At 51.2% G+C, this 23,131-nt stretch overlaps 1 protein-coding gene across 1 annotated transcript; it reads left to right on the top strand.

Annotated features, from left to right (window-relative positions):
* Positions 1-17,850: 17,850 nt before the first annotated feature.
* Positions 17,851-19,023, top strand: LOC147094559 (interferon-inducible GTPase 5-like). Its single transcript, XM_085973931.1, has one exon. The coding sequence runs from the start codon at positions 17,851-17,853 to the stop codon at positions 19,021-19,023; it is 1,173 nt and encodes a 390-aa protein (XP_085830057.1).
* Positions 19,024-23,131: the final 4,108 nt, after the last annotated feature.

Here is a 23,131-nt window from a genome sequence, read left to right as displayed (position 1 = left end):
CGCAAAGACGGGGCAGGACTAGCAGTTTAAATTTTTGATATTCAGTGCCCCCTACTGACAGGGTCACCACACAGTAGCCGCTGATGTCCATTGACTGGGACTTGGACGCCATAGAAATGCGATGGTGCGTTGGCAGAATCGTGAGGGAGTGGCTACGTACCGTGTCGGGGTGGACGAAACTCTCTGTGCTCCCGCTGTCGATCAGGCAACTGGTGGCGCGGCCGTTTACCGCGATATCCATCATGGAGCTGGATAGATGGTGAGGGTGGCCTTGATCCAGCGTCACGGAGGCCAGTATGTGGCTTAGTGAGTCACTATAGTCATCCGCCGAGACGGTGGTCGGTTCCGGTGACGAAATGGCGGTTGAGTGCGTTGGATACGATGGCGGCGGATGCCATGCGGCCGGGGGTACACAAAATGGCGGATAAGATGGCTGCTCCCACGGCCCGCACGCTGCGCTGCTGGCTGGCTTCCCCTTGCAGGCGTTAGCGTAATGGCCTTTCTTCCCGCAGCCCGAGCAGGTAGCTGTCTTAGCTGGGCAGTGCGCTCTGGGATGTTTTAACTGGCCACAGAAATAGCATTTTTGGGCCTGGTTACTGGGCATCGAAGCAGTTCTTACCGGAGGCTGCTGTCTCGGTTGGGTCGCTGCAGCGGTTGGTGCCGGGGGCGGCGGTCCCGTGTCCCACGGTTTCGATTGCCATGTCTCGGCGCCGTTACGGGGGTATGCCTCGAGGTTTCGGTGGGCCTCCTCTAACGAGAGCGCAAGGGCAATGGCCGTCTTCAGGTCGGGTTCCTTGCTTTCTAGCAGTCTCTGCCGGGTGTGGTCTGACTGGAGGCCCCTGACGAAGGCATCACAGGCGAGTCCCTGCGCGTGCTCCACAGCCGTTACCGCTTTACAATCGCAGTCTCTGCAGAGTGCCAGTAGCGCCCGTGCAAATGCCCCTACCGATTCTCCCGGTTGCTGCCTGCGGGATCCCAAGAGGTGTCGGGCGTAAATTGTGTTCACTGGGCGCGTATATTGCCCTTTTAGTAGCTCGAGGGCCGCCACGTACGTATTAGAGTCCCGGATTAGCATATATACTTGATGGCTCACCTGGGCGGTCAAAATTTTCAGTTTGTGATCCTCCTCTGTAACCTGTGAGATTGCGAGGAAGGATTCAAAGCAGCTCAGCCAGTGTTCAAACTTGGCTGATGCACCCACATCTTGAGGGTCGAGGTCCAGGCGTGGTGGTCTGAGGGCTCTCAGCAATGTCTGCTGTATCCGTTGCTGTTGTTGCTCCTCAGGTGTCGCCATTTAACTTTTAGCTAATAAAATTGATACGCTTATCAATTACTTCATAAAAGGTGATGAGTCGAAGAAGAGATGATGAGTCGAAAGAAGAGATGAATAAGGCTTTTATTAGCTAAGAAGAGACCATGCTTCTTCGTGAGTGACTGAACAAGTCTGAACGAAACCCACACAGTGGTGGGTGGAGTCAGCTGAGGCATGCCTCCATACACAGCGCCACCCAGAGGTGGCAATATACAATACAGTGGTTTACCACACCCGCCCACTCCACCCACTATTCTTTCATCACCCCCGGAAGAACACCAGCCAACGGTACCCCCACCACCTACTCCTTCAACAACCCCGGTGGCGCCCCCGGCAGAGACCCAGGAGACCACCCGGGATACCCAGCCGGCACCCGCGGCACCGCAACCGTTACGTCGGTCACAGAGGACTATCACACCCCCGGACAGGCTAAATCTGTAGAAGGGGTGAATGTGATGAAATATGTCATTCATCAGACTCTGTAGTTAACTACATATATTGTATTGCCTGCTCCGGTGTTTTACCTTGTAACCTTGTATTGTATATAGTGCACCGCCCCCTTTGTGTGTTGGCTCCGCCCATACCTGGCCCTACTTAAGACAAGCCCAGGCTTGTCTTGCAGCAAAACAGCAGCATGCTAGGTGAAGCTAGGTGAAGACACAGGCATCTTTTCTTTGCTAATAAAAGCCTTGTTTTATTCAGTTAACTTTGAGTCTTGGAGTTATTGAAGCGCATCAGCGCTCTCTCTCTCTCTCTCTCGCTCGCTCTCTCTCTCTCTCGCTCTCTCTCTCTCTCTCTGTCGCTCTCTCTCTCTGTCGCTCTCTCTCTCTCTCGCTCTCTCTCTCGCTCTCTCGCTCTCTCTCTGTCGCTCTCTCTCTGTCACTCTCTCTCTCTCTCTCTCTGTTGCTCTCTCTCTCTCTCTGTCGCTCTCTCTGTCATGCTCTCTCTCTCTCTGTCGCGCTCTCTCTCTGTCGCGCTCTCTCTCTCTCTCTCTCTCTGTCGCGCTCTCCCTCTTTCTGTCGCGCTCTCTCTCTCTCTCTCTCTCTCTCTCTCGCTCTCTCTGTCACGCTCTCTCTCTCTGTCGCTCTCTCTCGCTCTCTCTCGCTCTCTGTCGCTCTCTCTCTCTCTCTGTCGCTCTCTCTGTCATGCCCTCTCTCTCTCTCTCTGTCACGCTCTCTCTCTCTCTCTGTCGCTCTCACTCTCTATCTCTGTCGCGCCCTCTCTCTCTCTCTCTGTCGCTCTCTCTCTGTCGCTCTCTCTCTCTCTCTGTCGCTCTCTCTCTCTCTCTCTGTCGCTCTCTCTCTCTCTGTCGCTCTCTCTGTCACGCTCTCTCTCTCTCTCTGTCGCTCTCTCTCACTCTCTCTCGCTCTCTGTCGCTCTCTCTCCCTGTCGCTCTCTCTCGCTCTCTCGCTCTCTCTCTGTTGCGCTCTCTCTCGCTCTCTCTGTCACGCTCTCTCTCTCTCTCTGTCGCTTTCACTCTCTATCTCTGTCGCGCTCTCTCTCTCTCTCTCTGTCGCTCTCTGTCTCTCTCTCTGTCGCTCTCTCTCTCTCTCTCTCTCTCGCTCTCTCTCTCTGTCGCTCTCTCTCTCTGTCTGTCGCTCTCTCTCTATCTATCTGTCGCCCTCTCTCTCTCTCTCTGTCGCTTGCTCTCTCTCTCGCTCCCTCTGTCGCTCGCTTTCTCTATCGCTCGCTCTCTCTGTCGCTCTCTCTCTCGCTCTCTCTCTCGCTTTCTCTCTCTCGCTCGCTCTGTCACTCTCTCGCTCTCTCTGTCACTCTCTCGCTCTCTCTGGTGCTCTCTCGCTCTCTCTGGCACTCTCCGGTTCTCTCTCGCTCTCTCTCACGCTCTCTCTGTCGCTCTCTCGCGCTCTCTCTCCGCGCTCTCTCTGTCGCTCTCTCGCTCTCTCTGTCGCTCTCTCGCTCTCTCTGGCACTGTCTCGCTCTCTCTGGCACTCTCTGGCAATCTCTGGCACTCTCTGGCACTCTCTCGCTCTCTCTCGCTCTCTCTCTCGCTTTCTCTCTCTCGCTTGCTCTGTCACTCTCTCGCTCTCTCTGTCGCTCTCTCGCTCTCTCTGGTGCTCTCTCGCTCTCTCTCGCTCTCTCTCTCGCTTTCTCTCGCTCGCTCTGTCACTCTCTCGCTCTCTCTGTCGCTCTCTCGCTCTCTCTGGTGCTCTCTCGCTCTCTCTGGCACTCTCCGGTTCTCTCTCGCTCTCTCTCGCGCTCTCTCTGTCGCTCTCTCGCGCTCTCTCTCCGCGCTCTCTCTGTCGCTCTCTCGCTCTCTCTGTCGCTCTCTCGCTCTCTCTCGCGCTCTCTCGCGCTCCCTATGTCGCTCTCTCGCTCTCCCTGGCGCTCTCTCGCTCTCTCTGGCACTGTCTCGCTCTCTCTGGCACTCTCTGGCACTCTCTGGCACTCTCTCGCTCTCTCTCGCTCTCTCTTGCGCTCTCGCTCTCTCGCTCTCTCTGTCGCTCTCTCGCTCTCTCTATCTCGCTCTCTCTCGCGCTACCTCACTCTCTCTCACTCTCACTCTCTGACTCTCCATCTGGTTGCCTGTAAAATTAAAACATTTGACAATAGACAGACCCCGGGGGTTTCTCCTGCATTATAAATGACTTCCCATCATTTGTTTTTTCCCCAATTCCTGTGTCTTCCCCTCAATTTCCTGATTGTTCTGTTGTATATGTACATAATAATGCTTTTGAGAGGCTCTACCTCGGTTTATCACTGATTCAAGACTAAATGATAGAGCTGGGACCGGGTGTCCAAACCCAATCTTTTTGAGGTGCTCTGCTACCTCATGGAGGTCGCTTCTCACTTGGGTCCATGTTTTGCTATGGAACATGCAAGGTACGGCCCCCCTTGCCTCCTACCTTCAGCTTGTAGCTGGTTTGCACACAACCAAGGCATCCTTGACCCTACAACCTTGTTCTGTTTCCAAGGTGATGACGCAACCCTTCTTCTTAGGCAGTCCCTCGGAACCGAGGATGACTTGCTTCCACACTAAGAATGAGTTTGCAGGTGACTGATGAGTCCAATGTGGGACCTACAGTCTCTGTCACAGGTGGGGCAGACGGTGGTTGAAGGGGCGGGTGGGTGGGGTGCTTGGGTTGACGTGCACTCCTTGCGCTCCTTGCGCTTGGCTTCCGCCTGCTCCCGGTGAAGAGACTCGAGGTGTTCGGTGCCTTCCCGGATGCTTCTCCTCCACTTTGTGCGGTCTTGGGCCAGGGATTCCCAGGTGTCGGTGGGGGATGTTACACTTTTTCAAGGAGGCTTTGAGGGTGTCCTTGAAGCGTTTCCTCTGCCCACCTGGGGCTCTCTTGCCGTGCCGGAGCTCCGAGTAGAGCGCTTGTTTTGGGAGTCTCGTATCAGGCATGTGGACAATGTGACCCGTCCATCGGAGCTGATCGAACGTGGTCAAAGCTTCGATGCTGGGGATGTTGTCCATGTCTCTGGGGCATACACCAGGGTGGGTATCACTGCTGCCCTGTAGACCATGGGTCTGTTTTGGATCCATTGGTCAGGATCACGTCGTCGTGAAGCAGGTGGAGGATGGTGACCTCGCTGACAACGGGTTCCAGTCAGAATCTGGTTTTTAACAGGCTTTCCCCTAATTCTAACAGAGGAGAAATAAGACAAAATTAATAAAACTATACGAACTTAACAAAACTATAAACTGGCAATCTTAATATTAATCTATGGTCTAGCAGAGCGTTAATACTGAAAAATAGTCAAGAGGGAATTGTATCTGATAGTCAGTCAGTACGCCTGACTGCACCTGGGAGTGATAAGAGTTATCATAATGGTGCAGACGGCTTCATCTCTCAAACTGGTCCTTCCTCCCTTAGCCTGAAATAACAACATTCTTGTACAAATCAGATAACCTCCACCTGCCACCAGTTGATTTGAAGACCTAAAAACAGTTCATCTCTGCAGAAAAGTGAATCCGGCCAAACTTTGGTCATTTATCCCCTTCAAGCCTCATCTCTCTAAAGGCCCTCCGCAGCCTATATTCTTACAGTCCCCATCTTGAGGGGGAGGAGCGACCTCCGACCCTTCACTCAAACTTATTTATTTTCCTTCTGCAGGAGGCCCACCAATTCTAAGCTGTTATCCCAATGACCAAGTCTTCTTAATAGAGTCATAGTCATACAGCACAGAAAGAGGCCCTTCGGATCATCGTGCCCACGCCGGCCATCAAGCCCTGTCTATTCTAATCCCATTTTCCAGCACTTGGTCCCTAGCCTTGTATGCTATGGCGTTTCAAGTGCTCATCTAAATGCTTCTTGAATGTTGTGAGGATTCCTGCCTCTACCACTCTTTCAGGCAGTGAGTTCCAGATTCCAACCACCCTCTGGGTGAAAAAGTATTTCCTCAAATCCCCTCTAAACCTCCTGCCCCTTACCTTGAAACTATGCCCCCTGGTTATTGACCCCTCTACTAAGGGGAAAAGTTCCTTTCTATCTACCCTATCTATGCCTCTCATAATTTTAGCTGAAGCGCTCCAGCCCAGGTAACATCCTGGTGAAGCTCCTCTGCACCCTCTCCAATGCAATCACATCCTTCCTATAGTGTGGCGACCAGAACTGCACACAGTGTTCCAGCTGTGGCCTAACCAGCGTTGTGTACAGCTCCATCATAACCTCCTTGCTCTTATATTCTATGCCTCGGCTAATGAAGTCAAGTATCCCATATGCCTTTTTAACCACCTTATCTACCTGTCCTGCTGCCTTCAGGGATCTATGTACATGCACACCAAGGTCCCTCTGATCCTCTGTCCTTCCTAGGGTCCTACCATTCATTGGGTATTCCCTTGCCTTGTCAGTCCTTCCAAAATGCATCACCTCACACGTTTCAGGGTTTAATCCCGTTTGCCACTGTTCTGCCCATCTAACCAACCCATCCACATCATCCTGTAGCCTGAGGCTTCCCTCCTCGCTATTTACCATTCCACCAATTTTCGTGTCATCTGTGAACTTACTGATCATACCTCCTACATTCATATCTAAATCATTAATGTACACTACAAACAGCAAAGGACCCAGCACCGATCCCTGCGGTACACCACTAGACACAGGCTTCCAGTCACAAAAACAACCTTCAACCATCACCCTCTGCCTCCTGCCACTAAGCCAATTTTGGATCCAATGTGCCAAATTGCCCTGGATCCCATGGGCTCTTACCTTCTTGACCAGTCTCCCATGCGGGACTTTGTCAAAACCCTTACTGAAGTCCATGTAGACTACATCAACTGCACTACCCTCGTCCACACACCTAGTCACCCCCTCGAAAAATTCAATCAAATTGGTCAGACATGATCTCCCCCTGACAAAGCCATTCTGACTATCCTTGACTCTCCAAGTGGAGACTAATCCTGTCTCTCAGAATTTTTTCCAATAATTTCCCTACCACTGACGTTAGGCTCACTGGCCTGTAATTCCCTGGTTTATCCCTACTGCCCTTCTTGAACAATGGTACTACGTTAGCTGTTCTCCAGTCCTCAGGCAGCTCCCCTGTGGCCAGAGAGGTTCTGAAAATTTGTGTCAGAGCAATCTCCTCCCTTTCCTCACACAGCAGCCTGGGATACATCTCCTCTGGGCCTGGGGATTTATCCACTTTTAAGCCCGCTAAAACTGCTAGTACCTCCTCCCCCTCAATTCTAATTTGTTCAAGTATATCACAATCCCCCTGCCTGATTTCGATGCCTACATCGTCCTTCTCCACAGTGAACACAGATGAAAATATTCATTTAAAACCTCACCTACATCTTTCAGCTCTACACACAGATTGCCACTTTGGTCCCTAATGAACCCTACTCTTTCCCTGGTTATCCTCTTTCCCTGAATATACTTATAAACACCTTGGGATTTTCCTTTATTTTGCCCACGTGTTTTTTCATGCCCCCTCTTCGCTCTTCTAATTTCTTTTCTAAGTACCCCCCAACACTTTCTATACTCCTCTAGGGCTTCCACTGTTTTTAGTCCTTTGTATCTGCCAAAAGCTGCCCTTTTTTTCCTAATCCATTCTTGTATATCCCTTGACATCCGGGGTTTCCTGGGCTTGTTGGTCCCACCCTTGACCTTTACAGGAACATGTTGGCGTTGTACTCTCTCAATTTCCTTTCTGAAAGACTCCCATTGCTCCGATGTGGATTTTCCTACAAGTAGCTGATCCCAGTCCCCTTTGGCCAGATCCAGCCTTATCATATTAAAATCGGCCTTCCCCCAATTTAGAACCTTTATTTCCAGTCCATCTTTGTCCTTTTCCATGACTACCTTAAATCTCACCGATTTATGGTCACTGTCACCAAAATGCTCTCCTACTGACACTTCTACCACTTGGCCGGCCACATTCCCTAGAATTAGGTCCAGTACCGCCCCCTCTCTTGTAGGACTTTCTACATGCTGGCTCAAAAAGCTCTCCTGGATGCACTTTAAGAATTCTGCACTCTCTAAGCCTTTCACACTCTGACTATCCCAGTTAATATTGGGGAAGTTGAAATCCCCTACTATTATTACCTTATATCTACACTTCTGAAATTTGCCTATATATCTGTTCCTCTTTCTCCCCCTGACTCTTTGGGGGCCTATAGTACACTCCCAGCTAAGTGCTTGCCCCCTTTTTGTTTTTAAGTTCTACCCATATGGCCTCATTAGAGGAACCTGCTAAGATATCATCCATCCTTGCAGCAGTAATTGACTCCTTGATTAATATTGCGACACCCCCGCCTCTTTTACACCCCTCTCTGTCTTGCCTGAAGATTCTATACCCCGGAATATTGAGCTGCCAGTCCTGCCCCTCCCTCAACCATGTCTCTGTGATAGCAACAATATCATACTCCCATGTGTTCATCAAAACCTTCAATTCATCTGCCTTACTCACAAGACTCCTTGCATTAAAATAAATGCCATCCAGCCTTGCCATACTCCCTTGTGCCATTACATATTTGCTCTGCCTTCCAGGCTGACTTGTTTTTTCCTCTATATTTGGCTGTGCATCACTCCCTACTATAGCTCCACTCTATATCCCATCCCCCTGCCAAGTTAGTTTAAACCCCACCCCAACAGTACAAGCAAACCTCCCCGCAAGGATGTTGGTCCTGCTCCGGTTGAGGTGCAACCCGTCTGACTTGTACAGGTCCCACCTTCCCCAGAAGCAGACCCTGTGATCCAGGAAGCTAAAGCCCTCCCTCCTACACCAACTCTTTACCCATGCATTCAACTGCTCTATCCTCCTATTCCTATACTCACTAGTACGTGGCACCGGGAGTAATCCAGAGATTACAACCTTTGAGATCCTGCTTTTTAATCTGCTACCTAGCTCCCTAAATTCTTGTTGCAGGACCTCATCCCTCTTCCTACCTATGTCGTTGGTCCCAATGTGAACCATGGCCTCTCCCCCTTCAGAATGCCCTGCAGCTGTTCAGTGACATCCATGACCCTGGCACCAGGGAGGCAACATACCATCCTGGAGTCACGTCTGCGGCCACAGAAACGTCGATCTGTTCCCCTTACGATAGAATCCCCTATCACTATTGCTCTCCCACTCTTTGTCCTCCCCTCCTGTACAGCTGAGCCGCTCGTAGTGCCACGGACTTGGCTCTTGCTGCATTCCCCTGAGAAACCATCTCCCCCCAGCAGTATCCAAAATGGAAAACCTGTCAGAGAGGGAGATGGACCCAGGGGACTCCTGCACTACCTTCCATTTTTATTTTCCTCCAGATGCGGCTGGGGGTTGTTGCAAAGCCGAACTCCCGCTGGTTCTCTGTCCCCTCTTGTGCAGCTTTTTAGCTGTTGCTCTCCTGGAAGTTGACAAAGATAGAAAAAGAAAGGAACACCTACCTACACTCACTCACTCACCCAACTCGCAGCTTAACACTCTGTTCCAAGCTGCACTCTAGCCTCCCTTATTCATACTGCTGAGATTTAAATGAGTGAGCTCTCTGGCAGTTACAGAACCAGATTAGACCAGTTCATTAATTAATTACTCTATGATACACACAAAGAAAATCAGAACACATTGTACAGTAAGCCACAGTTTGCCGTATTTAAAAGATTCTCCTTGACACGTATCCGTCTTGCAGATAATTTTTGCTAAGTATCACTCCTGCAAGAGAGAGCGAAGGGTGCCAGTGTTTGTCATGCAGTCCACTCGGGTGATGTGCCTGTCGCAGTTGAATAGCTGGCAGCGTGTGCAAGCTCTGAGATGTGGGTTGTGAGGCGTACAGCAGTGCCAAGCGTGTGAGGGTGAGTTGCAGCTGCGAATGTGAGGCATGAATACTGATTGATAGAAATGGTTGGTCGGTGAGTGGTGGGGGCTGTGGTGGATTGAGCAGTGTCTGAGGCTAGTGGAGCTGTTGGTGGGTGATGGCATTTGAAGATACTTTCACTGACCTTGACCACTCGTGTGAGTTCATTGAGCTTTTTGCGGCACTGTATCCAGGTCCTCGGGGCTGGACTGCTGGCATTGACCGCCATGGCTATCTGGTCCCACTGCCTTCTTAGCATTTGTCTGGAGGGCCTCCTGGTCCCCAGTGGATGAGTGTTTTACCATATTCAAGGTGCGATATAAATGCAAGTTGTTGTTGTTATCTCTCTTCCTTTTCATCTCTTCTACCAAGGCCTCTGGTGCAGCGTCAGAGAACCTTGGAACCCGCTCTCTCCCCTGTTGTGCCATCCCTCACTCTTTCCCTCGGTCAGAATCTCTTCCAGCGCCTGCTCCAGCCACAATGCCCCTCCCATTTAAGAGGTGCAGGCTGAATTTAAGTAGAGCAAGCTAGCTTCAACTCGTGCTGGCCTCTCACGATATTGGCCTCCCCCGCTGAGGCGTGCATCCACTCAGCAGCGCAGTTAGCACGGGCTGCACGCCTGCAGTCATGGTAACGAGCATGGCGAATTCGGTGGGCTGCCGGCATCACATTGAACGGTCGCGGGCTAATCGAGTCACTGTTGAGTCTACTTTCCCAGATCCTTTCCCCAGCAACTTTTATACATTGCTTTAATTATGTCCCCACTAATTCTCCCAGTGTACAACCTCAGGATGTCCCAACGTGCTTTGCAGCCACTGAGGTACATTGTTTTTAGGCGAGCAGTCGCTGTTGGGGTGTGGCAGGCGCGGCGGCCATCTTGCGCACCGGGCTATGTGCTCGAGCAAGAGATTGAGCGGAGGAAGCTGGGAGGCCAGTGCAAGGAATGAACACAACAGGCAGTGACAGCTGTTCCAAAAATTCACCCCCCAACTCTTCCAACAGACTGCAAATGAGGGGGGATACGTTAGTGTCGTGGTTATGTTACTGGGCGAGTATCCCAGAGAACGTGAGGTCAAATCCCACACATGGGCAGTTTGAGAATTGGAATTCAGTTCGACAAAATCAGTAAAAGTGACCAATGGAGTGAAGAACCAACTGGCTCACCAATGTCTCTGTCGAGGAGCAAACCAGCCCGGATTTGGCCTATATACCTGACTCCAGTCCCACACCAGCCTAGTTAACTCTTTACTGCCTCTGGAGTGCGCTAGTGATGTATCAAACCCACTATCAGCAACGGTCCAAGAAGAAGGCCCACCCCCACTTTCTCAAGTGGCACCGACGGATGGGCAATAAATGCCGGCCTGGCCAGCGATGCCCACAACCTGAGAGTGACCAAAAGAGATGCTGAAAAGGCCCATTTTCCTCAATGGGACCATCGAGCTTGTTCCAACACAAATGAAAGTCATTTCAAAGTTGCCATTAGACGCAGAGTGAGGCCGGAGTAGGCGGATGGATGCAAGTGACTGGGAAGAGGGACCTCCCTCAGAAACCTGCTCCTGGCTCCACCCAACACAAACTGGCTCCTGTCCAACAAAATGACGCTGTTGTTGGTGGGGAACTGAAACTAAATGCTGCTCAAATGTAGTTGCACCAAGTTCGGGTGCTCAGAGCTTGAGAGGCAGAGAGAGAGAGAACCTCACCTCACACAGAAGGTCCATTTGTCCCAGATTGTTCCACCTACAGGGAACGCCTCAGCTATTCTCTGATAGAGTGAAGTCCCAGACCTCTTTAAAGGGTAAGAACCTCTACTCTGAATGTGTAGTCTGGATTTCTTACTGCAGCGAGCGGCGTCTCACTATTACTTAGTAAAAGGCTATGGGGGAAAGATTGGATATCGCCCATTTTGGGCTGCTAATATCGGCCGGGCGCAGAAGGAGCTTCACTCTGTTTCTAACACCGTGCTGTACCTGCCCTGGGAGTGTTTGATGGGGACAGTGTAGAGGGAGCTTTACTCTGTATCTAACCCGTGCTGTACCTGCCCAGGGAGTGTTTGATGGGAAAGTGTAGAGGGAGCTTTACTCTGTATCTAACCCCGTGCTGTACCTGCCCTGGGAGTGTTTGATGGGACAGTGTAGAGGGAGCTTTACTCTGTATCTAACCCGTGCTGTACCTGCCCTGGGAGTGTTTGATGGGACAGTGTAGAGGGAGCTTTACTCTGTATCTAACCCGTGCTGTACCTGCCCTGGGAGTGTTTGATGGGACAATGTAGAGGGAGCTTTACTCTGTATCTAACCCCGTGCTGTACCTGCCCTGGGAGTGATTGATGGGACAGTGTAGAGGGAGATTTACTCTGTATCTAACCCCGTGCTGTACCTGCCCAGGGAGTGTTTGATGGGAAAGTGTAGAGGGAGCCTTACTCTGTATCTAACCCTGTGCTGTACCTGCCCTGGGAGTGTTTGATGGGGACAGTGTAGAGGGAGCTTTACTCTGTATCTAACCCGTGCTGTACCTGCCCAGGGAGTGTTTGATGGGAAAGTGTAGAGGGAGCTTTACTCTGTATCTAACCCCGTGCTGTACCTGCCCTGGGAGTGTTTGATGGGACAGTGTAGAGGGAGCTTTACTCTGTATCTAACCCATGCTGTACCTGCCCTGGGAGTGTTTGATGGGACAGTGTAGAGGGAGCTTTACTCTGTATCTAACCCCGTGCTGTACCTGCCCTGGGAGTGATTGATGGGACAGTGTAGAGGGAGCTTTACTCTGTATCTAACCCGTGCTGTACCTGCCCTGGGAGTGTTTGATGGGACAGTGTAGAGGGAGCTTTACTCTGTATCTAACCCCGTGCTGTACCTGCCCTGGGAATGTTTGATGGGTCTGTGTAGTGGGAGCTTTACTCTGTATCTAACCCGTGCTGTACCTGCCCTGGGAGTGTTTGATGGGTCTGTGTAGAGGGAGCTTTACTCTGTATCTAACCTGTGCTGTACCTGCCCTGGGAGTGTTTGATGGGACAGTGTAGAGAGAGTTTTACTCTGTATCTAACCCGTGATGTACCTTCCCTGGGAGTGTTTGATGGAACAGTGTAGACGGAGCTTTACTCTGTATCTAACCCGTGCTGTACTTGCCCTGGGAGTGTTTGATGGGACAGTGTAGAGGGAGCTTTACTCTGTATCTAACCTGTGCTGTAACTGCCCTGGGTGTGTTTGATGCAACAGTGTAGAGGGAGCTTTACTCTGTATCTAACCCATGCTGTATCTGCCCTGGGAGTGTTTGATGGGACAGTGTAGACGGAGCTTTACTCTGTATCTAACCCGTGCTGTACCTGCCCTGGGAGTGTTTGATGGGACAGTGTAGAGGGAGCTTTACTCTGTATCTAACCTGTGCTGTAATTGCCCTGGGTGTGTTTGATGCGACAGTGTAGAGGGAGATTTACTCTGTATCTAACCCATGCTGTATCTGCCCTGGGAGTGTTTGATGGGACAGTGTAGAGGGAGCTTTACTCTGTATCTAACCCGTGCTGTACCTGCCCTGGGAGTGTTTGATGGGGACAGTGTAGAGGGGGCTTTTCTCTGTATCTAACCTGTGCTGTACCTGCCCTGGGTGTGTTTGATGCGACAGTGTAGAGGAAGATTTACTCTGTATCTAACGCGTGCTGTACCTGCCCTGGGAATGTTTGATGGGGCAGTGTAGAAGGAGCTTTACTCTGTATCTAACCTGTGCTGTACCTGCCCTGGGAGTGTATGATGGGGCAGTGTAGAGGGAGCTTTACTCTGTCGCTAACCCATGCTTTACCAGCCCTGGAAGTGTTTGATGGGGCAGTGTAGAGAGAGTTTTACTCTGTATCTAACCCGTGATGTACCTGCCCTGGGAGTGTTCGATGGGCAGTGTAGAGGAAGCTTTACTGTGTATCTAACCCAGTGCTGTACCTGCCCTGGGCGTGTTTGATGGGACAGTGTAGAGGGAGCTTTACTCTGTATCTAACCCGTGCTGTACCTGCCCTGTGAGCGTTTGATGGGTCAGTGCAGAGGGAGCTTTATCCTGTATCTACCCCCATGCTATACCTGCTCTGGGATTAATTCACGGGACAGTGTATAGGGTGCTTTACTCTGTATCTAACCCGTGCTGTACCTGCCCTGGGAATGTTTGATGGGGCAGTGTGGAGGGAGCTTTACTCTCTATCTAACCTGTGCTGACCCTCCACTGGAAGTGTTTGATGGGACGGTGTAGACAGAACTTTACTCTGTATCTAAACTGTGCTGTTCCTTCCGCATGAGTGTTTAACGGTCCCAGAGGGGGAAAGGACAGTGCATCTCACAAACTGTGACACACGGTCCCAGAGGGGGAAAGGACAGTGTATCTAAAGCACCGTGACACCCTGTCCCAAAGGAAGAAAGGACAGTGTATCTAACGCACTGTGTATACCCGGTCCCAGAGGGGGAAAGGACAGTGTATCTAACACACTGTGACACCCGGTCCCAGAGGGGGAAAGGACAGTGTATCTAACACACGGTGACAGCCAGTCCCACAGTGGGAAAGGACAGTGTATCTAATGAACTGTGACACCCGGTGCCAGAGGGGGAAAGGACAGTGTATCTAATGAACTGTGACACCCACTCCCAGAGTGGGAAAGGACAGTGTCTCTAATGCACTGTGACACACGGTCCCAGAGGGGGAAAGGACAGTGTATCTAATGAACTGTGACACCCACTCCCAGAGTGGGAAAGGACAGTGTCTCTAACGCACTGTGACACCCGGTCCCAGAGGGAGAAAGGACAGTGTATCTAATGCACTGTGACAGCCGGTCCCAGAGGGGGAAAGGACAGTGTATCAAACGCACTGTGACACACGGTGCCAGAGTGGGAAAGGACAGTGTATATAATGCACTGAGACACCCAGTCCCAGAGGGGGAAAGGACAGTGTATATAACGCACTGTGACACCCGATCTCAGAGGGGCAAAGGACAGTGTATCTAACACAGCGTGACACCCGGTCCCAGAGTGGGAAAGGACAGTGTATCTAACGCACTGTGACACCCGGTCCCAGAGGGGGAAAGGACAGTGTATCTAATGAACTGTGACACCCACTCCCAGAGTGGGAAAGGACAGTGTCTCTAACGCACTGTGACACCCGGTCCCAGAGGGAGAAAGGACAGTGTATCTAATGCACTGTGACAGCCGGTCCCAGAGGGGGAAAGGACAGTGTATCAAACGCACTGTGACACACGGTGCCAGAGTGGGAAAGGACAGTGTATATAATGCACTGAGACACCCAGTCCCAGAGGGGGAAAGGACAGTGTATATAACGCACTGTGACACCCGATCTCAGAGGGGCAAAGGACAGTGTATCTAACACAGCGTGACACCCGGTCCCAGAGTGGGAAAGGACAGTGTATCTAACGCACTGTGACACCCGGTCCCAGAGGGGGAAAGGACAGTGTATCTAATGCTCTGTGACACCCGGTCCCAGAGGGGGAAAGGACAGCGTATCTAACCCACTGTGACACCCACTCCCAGAGTGGGAAAGGACAGTGTCTCTAATGCTCTGTGACACCCGGTCCCAGAGGGGGAAACGACAGTGTATCTAACCCACTGTGACACCCACTCCCAGAGTGGAAAAGGACAGTGTCTCTAACGCACTATGACACCCGGTGCCAGAGGGGGAAATGACAGTGTATCTAATGCACTGTGACACCCGGTCCCAGAGGGGGAAAAGACAGTGTATCTAACGCACTGTGACACCCGGTCCCAGAGGGGGAAAGGACAGTGTATCTAACACACCGTGATACCCGGTCACAGAGTGGGAAAGGACAGTGTCTCTAACGCACCATTACACCAGGTCCCAGAGGGGGAAAGGACAGTGTATCTAACGCACTATGACACTCGGTCCCAGAGGGGGAACTACAGTGTATCTAACGCACTGTGACACCCGGTCCCAGAGGGGGAAAGGACAGTGCATCTAATGCACTGTGACACCCAGTCCCAGAGGGGGAAAGGACAGTATATCTAACACACTTTGACACCCGGTCCCAGATGGGGAAACGACAGTGTGTATCTAACCCACCGTGACGCCCACTCCCAGAGGGAGAAAGGACAGTGTATCTAACGCACTGTGACACCCGCTCCCAGAGGGCGAAAAGACAGTGTATCTAACCCACTGTGACACCCGGTCCCAGAGGGTGAAAAGACAGTGTATCTAACGCACTGTGACACCCGGTCCCAGAGGGGGAAAGGACAGTGTATCTAACGCTCCGTGACACCCGGTCCCAGAGGGGGAAAGGACTGTGTATCTAACGAATTGTTACTCCCGGTCCCAGAGGGGGAAAAGACAGTGTATCTAATGCACTGTGACACCCGGTCCCAGATGGGGAAAGGACAGTGCATCTAACGCACTGTGACACCTGGTGCCAGAGGGGGAAAGGACAGTGTATCTAATGCACTGTGACACCCTCTCCCAGAGTGGGAAAGGACAGTGTATCTAACGCACTGTGACACCCGGTCCCAGAGTGGGAAAGGACAGTGTATCTAATGCACTGACACACCCGGTCCCAGAGGGGGAAAGGACAGTGTATCTTACACACTGTGACACCCACTCCCAGAGTGGGAAGGGACAGTGTATCTAACGCACTGTGACACCCGGTCCCAGAGGGGGAAAGGACAGTGTATCTAACACACTGTGACACCCACTCTCAGAGGGGGAAAGGACAGTGTGTCTAACGCACCGTGACACCCGGTCCCAGAGGGGGAAAGGACAGTGTATCTAACACACTGTGACACCCGGTCCCAGAGGGCGAAAGGACAGTGTATCTAACGCTCTGTGACACCCGGTCCCAGAGGGGGAAAGGACAGTGTATCTAACACACTGTGACACCCGGTCCCAGAGGGGGAAAGGACAGTGTATCTAACACACTGTGACACCCGGTCCCAGAGGGGGAAAGGACAGTGTATCTTACACACTGTGACACCCACTCTCAGAGGGGGAAAGGACAGTGTATCTAACGCACCGTGACACCCGGTCCCAGAGGGGGAAAGGACAGTGTATCTAACACACTGTGACACCCGGTCCCAGAGGGCGAAAGGACAGTGTATCTAACGCTCTGTGACACCCGGTCCCAGAGGGGGAAAGGACGGTGTATCTAATGCACTGTGACACCCTGTCCCTGAGGGGTAAAGGACAGTGTGTCTAATGCACTGTGACACCCGGTCCCAGAGGGGGAAAGGACAGTGTACCTAACACACCGTGACACCCGGTCCCAGAGGGGGAAAGGACAGTGTATCTAACGCACTGTGACACCCGGTCCCAGAGGGGGAAAGGACAGTGTATCTAACGCACAATGACACCCGGTCCCAGAGGGGGAAAGGACAGTGTATCTAACGCACTGTGACACCCGGTCCCAGAGGGGGAAAGGACAGTGTATCTAACGCACTATGACACTCGGTCCCAGAGGGGGAAAGGACAGTGTATCTAACGCACTGTGACACCCGGTCCCAGAGGGGGAAAGGACAGTGTATCTAACGCACTGTGACACCCGGTCCCAGAGGGGGAAAGGACGGTGTATCTATCACATTGGAGACACTCGGTCCCAGAGGGGGAAAGGACGGTGTATCTAACGCACTGTGACACCCGGTCCCAGAGGGGGAAAGGACAGTATATCTAACGCACTGTGACACCCGGTCCCAGAGGGGGAAAGGACGGTGTATCTAACGCACTGTGACACCCGGTCCCAGAGGGGGAAAGGACAGTGTATCTAACGCACTGTGACACCCGGTCCCAGAGGGGGAAAGGACGGTGTATCTAACGCACTGTGACACCCGGTCCCAGAGGGGGAAAGGACAGTGTATCTAACGCACCGTGACACCCGGTCCCAGAGGGGGAAAGGACAGTGTATCTAACGCACTGTGACACCCGGTCCCAGAGGGGGAAAGGACGGTGTATCTAACGCACAATGACACCCTGTCCCTGAGGGGGAAAGGACGGTGTATCTAACGCACTGTGACACCCGGTCCCAGAGGGGGAAAGGACAGTGTATCTAACGCACTGTGACACCCGGTCCCAGAGGGGGAAAGGACGGTGTATCTAACGCACTGTGACACCCGGTCCCAGAGGGGGAAAGGACGGTGTATCTATCCCATTGGAGACACCACAAAGGAATTCACCCCCATGATAGACAAACCGTCCAACTCAGGTACTTGGGATTTGGGAGTTATGGATTTGCATGCTGAATATATCAATGCAAAAATACAAATTTAAAAATTCAAGACATTCGATTTGTGTCTCTCTGAACTCTATCTCCACTTACAGATCCACAATGGCCGGTGTTGCTGAAGAAACTACGTACAAGAATCTGTTCAACAGCGGTGGGCTGGATGCGGTCGTTCAGCAAATACATTTGGATTTGGAGAAATCCGAGAGTATTACACTTCAGATTGCAGTGACGGGGGTTTCAGGCACTGGTAAGTCATCCTTCATCAATGCTTTACGGGGTATTGACGATGGTGAAGAAGGGGCAGCCCCAACAGGGGAAACCGAAACGACAATGGAACCGACAGCTTATCAATACCCGAACAATGCTACCGTCAATATCTGGGACCTCCCTGGGATTGGAACCCCAAACTTTAAAGCCAGTGAATATTTGGATCGCGTCAACTTTGAGCGATACGATTTCTTCATTATCCTCAGTGCCTCTCGCTTTACAGAGAATGATGTATATCTGGCCACAGAAATTCAGCAGAGGAAGAAGAAATTTTATTTTGTCCGAAGCAAACTAGACCTGGACCTGGATTCAGCCAAACATCGTGAGAAGTCCCAGTACAATGAGGAGAAAACCCTGGAGAAATTCTGGAATGACTCCGTTGAGCGTTTGAAGAGGGATGGGATAAAATCTCCAAAAGTCTTCCTGGTTGCTAGTCGGAACCTGGATATGTTTTACCTTGAGAAACTGCAGGATGTTCTGGAAAAGGATCTTCCTGCTCTGAAGAGACGGGCCTTTTTGTTGTCTCTCCCCAATATCACCTCATTGATCATAGAGAAGAAGAAAGAGATCCTAATGCGTGACACTTGGAAGTTTGCCCTCCTGTCGGCTGCTGCTGCTGCGGTGCCAATCCGAGGACTCTCCATTGCTTGTGACGTTCTCCTGTTGGTCAAGAGGCTCACCTCCTACCACACCACCTTCGGTCTGGATGTCAAATCCCTCGGGAGACTGGCGAAGAGAGAGGGGAAGATGATGGAGGAGCTCAGATCAGAAGTAAAGTCCACATTTGGAAAGGAAGTGTCATACAACACTGTCCTGAAGGAGCTAACAAAGATTGAAAAGACGAATCAAGTGCTGGGTATATTTGGTCAATCGCTGCCATTGATTTCAAATCTCATGGCTGCCGGAATCAACTATATCAACACCAACAACCTGCTGGCGATGGCCGTGGAGGAGATAGCGGAGGACAGCAAGAGGGTGCTGGTGAAGGCCTTCCAGGTGATGGACTAGAGGAAAAGGAGCTGATCACTTCCCAGCTCCTCACTGTCCAGAACACTGGAATACTCACACTCACAGACATACACACACACAGACGCTCACACACACACACTCACAAACCCACACTCATTCACACACTTTCTCACACACTCACTCACACACCCACACTACCATGCAGACTCACTCATACACATTCTCACTCACTCACTCAATTAACACACCCACACGACACACACTCACACCCAAACTCACTCACACACTCAGACATACAGACGCTCACACACATTCACACCCACACTCATTCACACACGCACACACCCACACTCACTACCACGCAGACTCACACTCATACACATTCTCACACACTCACTCACTCAATCAACATACCCACACAACACACACCCACACTCACTCACACACACACACACACAGATTCACACACTCACTCAATCAACACACCCACACAACACACACTCACACTCACTCACACACAGACGCACACTCATACGCCATTCTTACACACACAGATACATTCACAAAATCACTCACACACTCTGACTCAAACAATACACCCACTCACACCCACAAACGCACACATATAAAAATATAAGAATTAGGAGCAGGAGTGGGCCATACGGCCCCTCGAGCCTGCTCCGCTATTCAATAAGATCATGGCTGATCATTGACCTCAACTCCACTTTCCCGCCCGATCTCCATATCCCTCGATTCCCCGAGAGTCCAAAAATCTATCGATCTCAGCCTTGAATATACTCAAAGACTCAGCATGCACAGCCCCTTGGAGCAGAGAATTTCAAAGAATCACAACGCTCTGAGTGAAGAAATTCCTCCTCATCTCAGTCCTAAATGGCCGACCCCTTATCCTGAGACTATGGGCTAAAAATTGAGCAGCACCCTGGAAAAATTAGTGTCCCCGCGCCGGAAATTGAGTGGTTGCGCCCTGCATCCCTCTTGTAGCGCTGTGAGTCAATATTGCGGCGTTATGTGTCGCAGCGCCACACGCTGCGGCACGTCGCGCTGTGGAATTGCAGGCCTTCCTCCCCTTCTTAAAGGGGAGGGGCCTTGTGCAGCGCGATCTGGGGCCCAGCTGGGCCCCCGAGGATCGGGAGTGCAGGCAAAAGAGCCCGGCACCTAAGAAGAAGTGCCGGGCTCTTGGAGTGCAGCTAGCACTCCGCGGGGGGTGGGCGTTTCAGGAGGTCTGGGACGGGAGCGCAGGCAGGTGCTGGCAGGCGACCTGCAACAAAAATGGCCGCCCCACACCTCGCCTTTAAATTGCGCCTCCCTGGCCGCAGGTACGCCCCCTTGACCCTGTCAGACATAGCGTCCGGCGGTGAGTCAGGGGGCGCTCCCGAAGATCGTGGCCGGGGTGTGAGCGGGGCGCTGCGCACACCGATGACGTCATCGCCAGTACCGGTTAGTGCCAGCGCTAACCTCCCGCTGAATTTTGCGGGAGGAGTGGGCAGGGCCGCGCCCGGGAGCTAGTTGGTTTGCATCCTGTTAGCACCCTCTTCAGGTGCTAACGGGAGGCGCAACCAACTGAATTTTTCCGTCTATGTCTCCTAGTTCTAGACACTCCAGCCAGGAGAGAGAATCTCTCCGCATCTACCCTGTCAACCCCCCAGCAGAATCTTATATGTTTCAATGAGATCACCTCTCATTCTGGAGTGGGCCTTTGGCGTAGCGGTAGCAACCCCGCCGCTGGGCCAGAAGGCGTAGGGTTTTCGAACCCCGCTCCAGACAGTCCCGGCAAGTGGAGTCGGAGCTCCGGCTCTAAATTCTGGGTTGACATCCAGCGGGATACTTGCGTCCGTGGGTGTGGGTGGCCCCCCCCCCTCCTCGTATGGGTTGTGGGAGCCTGTAAAACCCTCCTGCCATAGGACTAACCACTCTAATGGCTGGTACGAAGATGGTTACGGTCACGGAAGGAGCGTTAATTGCGGCCAGAAATCCTTCCACCACTTCATACAGTTCCCCAAAGGGAACAGTGTGAAGACACGTACGACGACGACCTCTCATTCTGAACTCCAGAGAGTACAGGCCCATTCTACACAATCTCTCCTCATAGACAACCCTCTCATCCCAGGAATCAATCTAGTGAACCATTTTGCACTGCCTTTAAGGTAAGGACATCCTTCCTCAGATAAGGAGACGAACATTGTGCACAGTACTCCAGGTGTGGTCGCACCAAAAGCCCTGTACAATTGGAGCAAGGCTTCCTTACCCTTGTACACCAAATCCCTTGCAATAAATGCCAACATGCCATTTGCCTTCCTAATTGCTTCCATGCTAACGCTCTCCGTTTCCTGTACGAGGACACCTAAATCTCTCTGAACACCAACATTTGATAGTTTCTCATCATTTAAAAAATATTCTGTTTTTCTATTCTTCTTACCAAAGGATATAACCACACATTTCCCCACATTACACTCCATCTGCCACCTTACTGCCCACTCACTCAGTCTATCTATATCCCTTTGCAGAGTCTTTGTGTTCTCCTCACAGCTTACTGTCCCACCGAGCTTTGTATCATCAGCAAACTTGGATACATTACAATTGGTCCCTTCATCCAAGTCATTGATATAGATTGTAAATAGCTGAGGCCCAAGCACGGATCCTTGCGGCACCCCACTAGTTACAGCCTGCCAACCTGAAAATGACCCAGTTATCCCTACTCTCTGTATTCTGTCTGTTAACCTATCCTCTATCCATGCTACTATATTACCCCCAACCCCATGAGCCCTAATCCTGTGTAATAAACTTTTATGTGGCACCTTATTGAATGCCTTTTGGAAATCCAAATATACTCCATCCACTGGTTCCCCTTTATCTACACTGCTAGTTGCATCCTCAAAAAACGAATAAATTTGTCAAACATGATTTCCCTTTCATCAAACGATGTTGACTCTGCCTAACCATATTGTGATTTTCGAAGCACCCTGTTACCTCTTCCTTAATAATGGATTCCAGCATTTTCCCAACAACTGATGTCCGGCCAAATTGGCCTGTAGATCCCTGTTTTTTCTCTCCCTCCTTTCTTGAATAGCATTGTTACATTTGCTACCTTCCAATCCGCTGAGGCCATTGTAGAATATAGGGAATTTTGGAAGATCACAACCAATGCATCCACTATCTCTGCAGCCACCTCTTTTAGAACCCTAGGATGTAGGCCGTCAGGTCCAGGGGATCTGTCCCTTAAGTTTCTCAATTATTTTTTCTCTACTGATATTTATTACTTTAAGTTTAAGACTCTAGTTTCGGATTTAAGTATGTCACTCTCAAACTCAAAGTGAAATGTTATCATATTATGATCACTCTTCCCCAGAGGATCCTTTCCTATGAGATTACTAATTAACCCCGTCTTATTACAAAATACGAGATCTAAAAACATACAGACAGATACACACACTCAAGCTCACATATATTCATACCCATACTCACACACACAAAACAGCTTTTTTTTATATAGCGCCTGTAACATAATGAAAGATCCCAAGGCACTTCATACTTGCGTTACCAAACAAAATTTTACATGCAGCCCCATAAGGAGATTTAGGACAGGTGAGAGGTAGGTTTTAAAGAGGGTGTTAAAGGAGGAGAGAGAGGCGGAGAGGTTTAGGGAGGGAATTCCAGAGCTTAGGGCCTTGGAAGCTGAAAGCCTGACCACCAATGGTAGGGCAATTAAAATCAGGATGCACAAGAGGTCAGAGAGTGAAAGAGACACTGGGGGAGAGAGGGAAAGAGACACTGAGGGAGAGAGGGAAAGGGTTCACTGAGGGAGAGAGGGAAAGAGACACTGAGGGAGAGAGGGAAAGAGACACTGAGGGAGAGAGGGAAAGAGACACCGAGGGAGAGAGGGAAAGAGACACTGAGGGAGAGAGGGAAAGAGACACCGAGGGAGAGAGGGAAAGAGACACTGAGGGAGAGAGAAAGGGACACTGAGGGAGAAAGAAAGGGACACTGAGGGAGAGAGAAAGAGACACGGGGGGGAGAGAGAGAGACAGAGACACTGAGGGAGAGAAAGGGACACTGAGGGAGAGAGAAAGAGACACTGGGGGAGAGAGAGAGACAGAGACACTGAGGGAGAGAAAGGGATACTGAAGAA

The sequence above is a fragment of the Somniosus microcephalus genome, unplaced genomic scaffold (genome assembly GCF_052327205.1).
Source record: "Somniosus microcephalus isolate GS21.2 unplaced genomic scaffold, FLI_Smic_1.0 unresolved_chr1, whole genome shotgun sequence".
Lineage (NCBI taxonomy): Eukaryota > Metazoa > Chordata > Chondrichthyes > Squaliformes > Somniosidae > Somniosus > Somniosus microcephalus.
Note: the sequence above shows the minus strand (reverse complement) of the source record. Positions and strands in the feature narration are given on the sequence as shown.

Coding starts and splice junctions, on each gene's coding strand:
- LOC147094559 (XM_085973931.1), top strand. CDS start 17,851: ATGGCCGGTGTTGCTGAAGAAACTACGTACAAGAATCTGTTCAACAGC.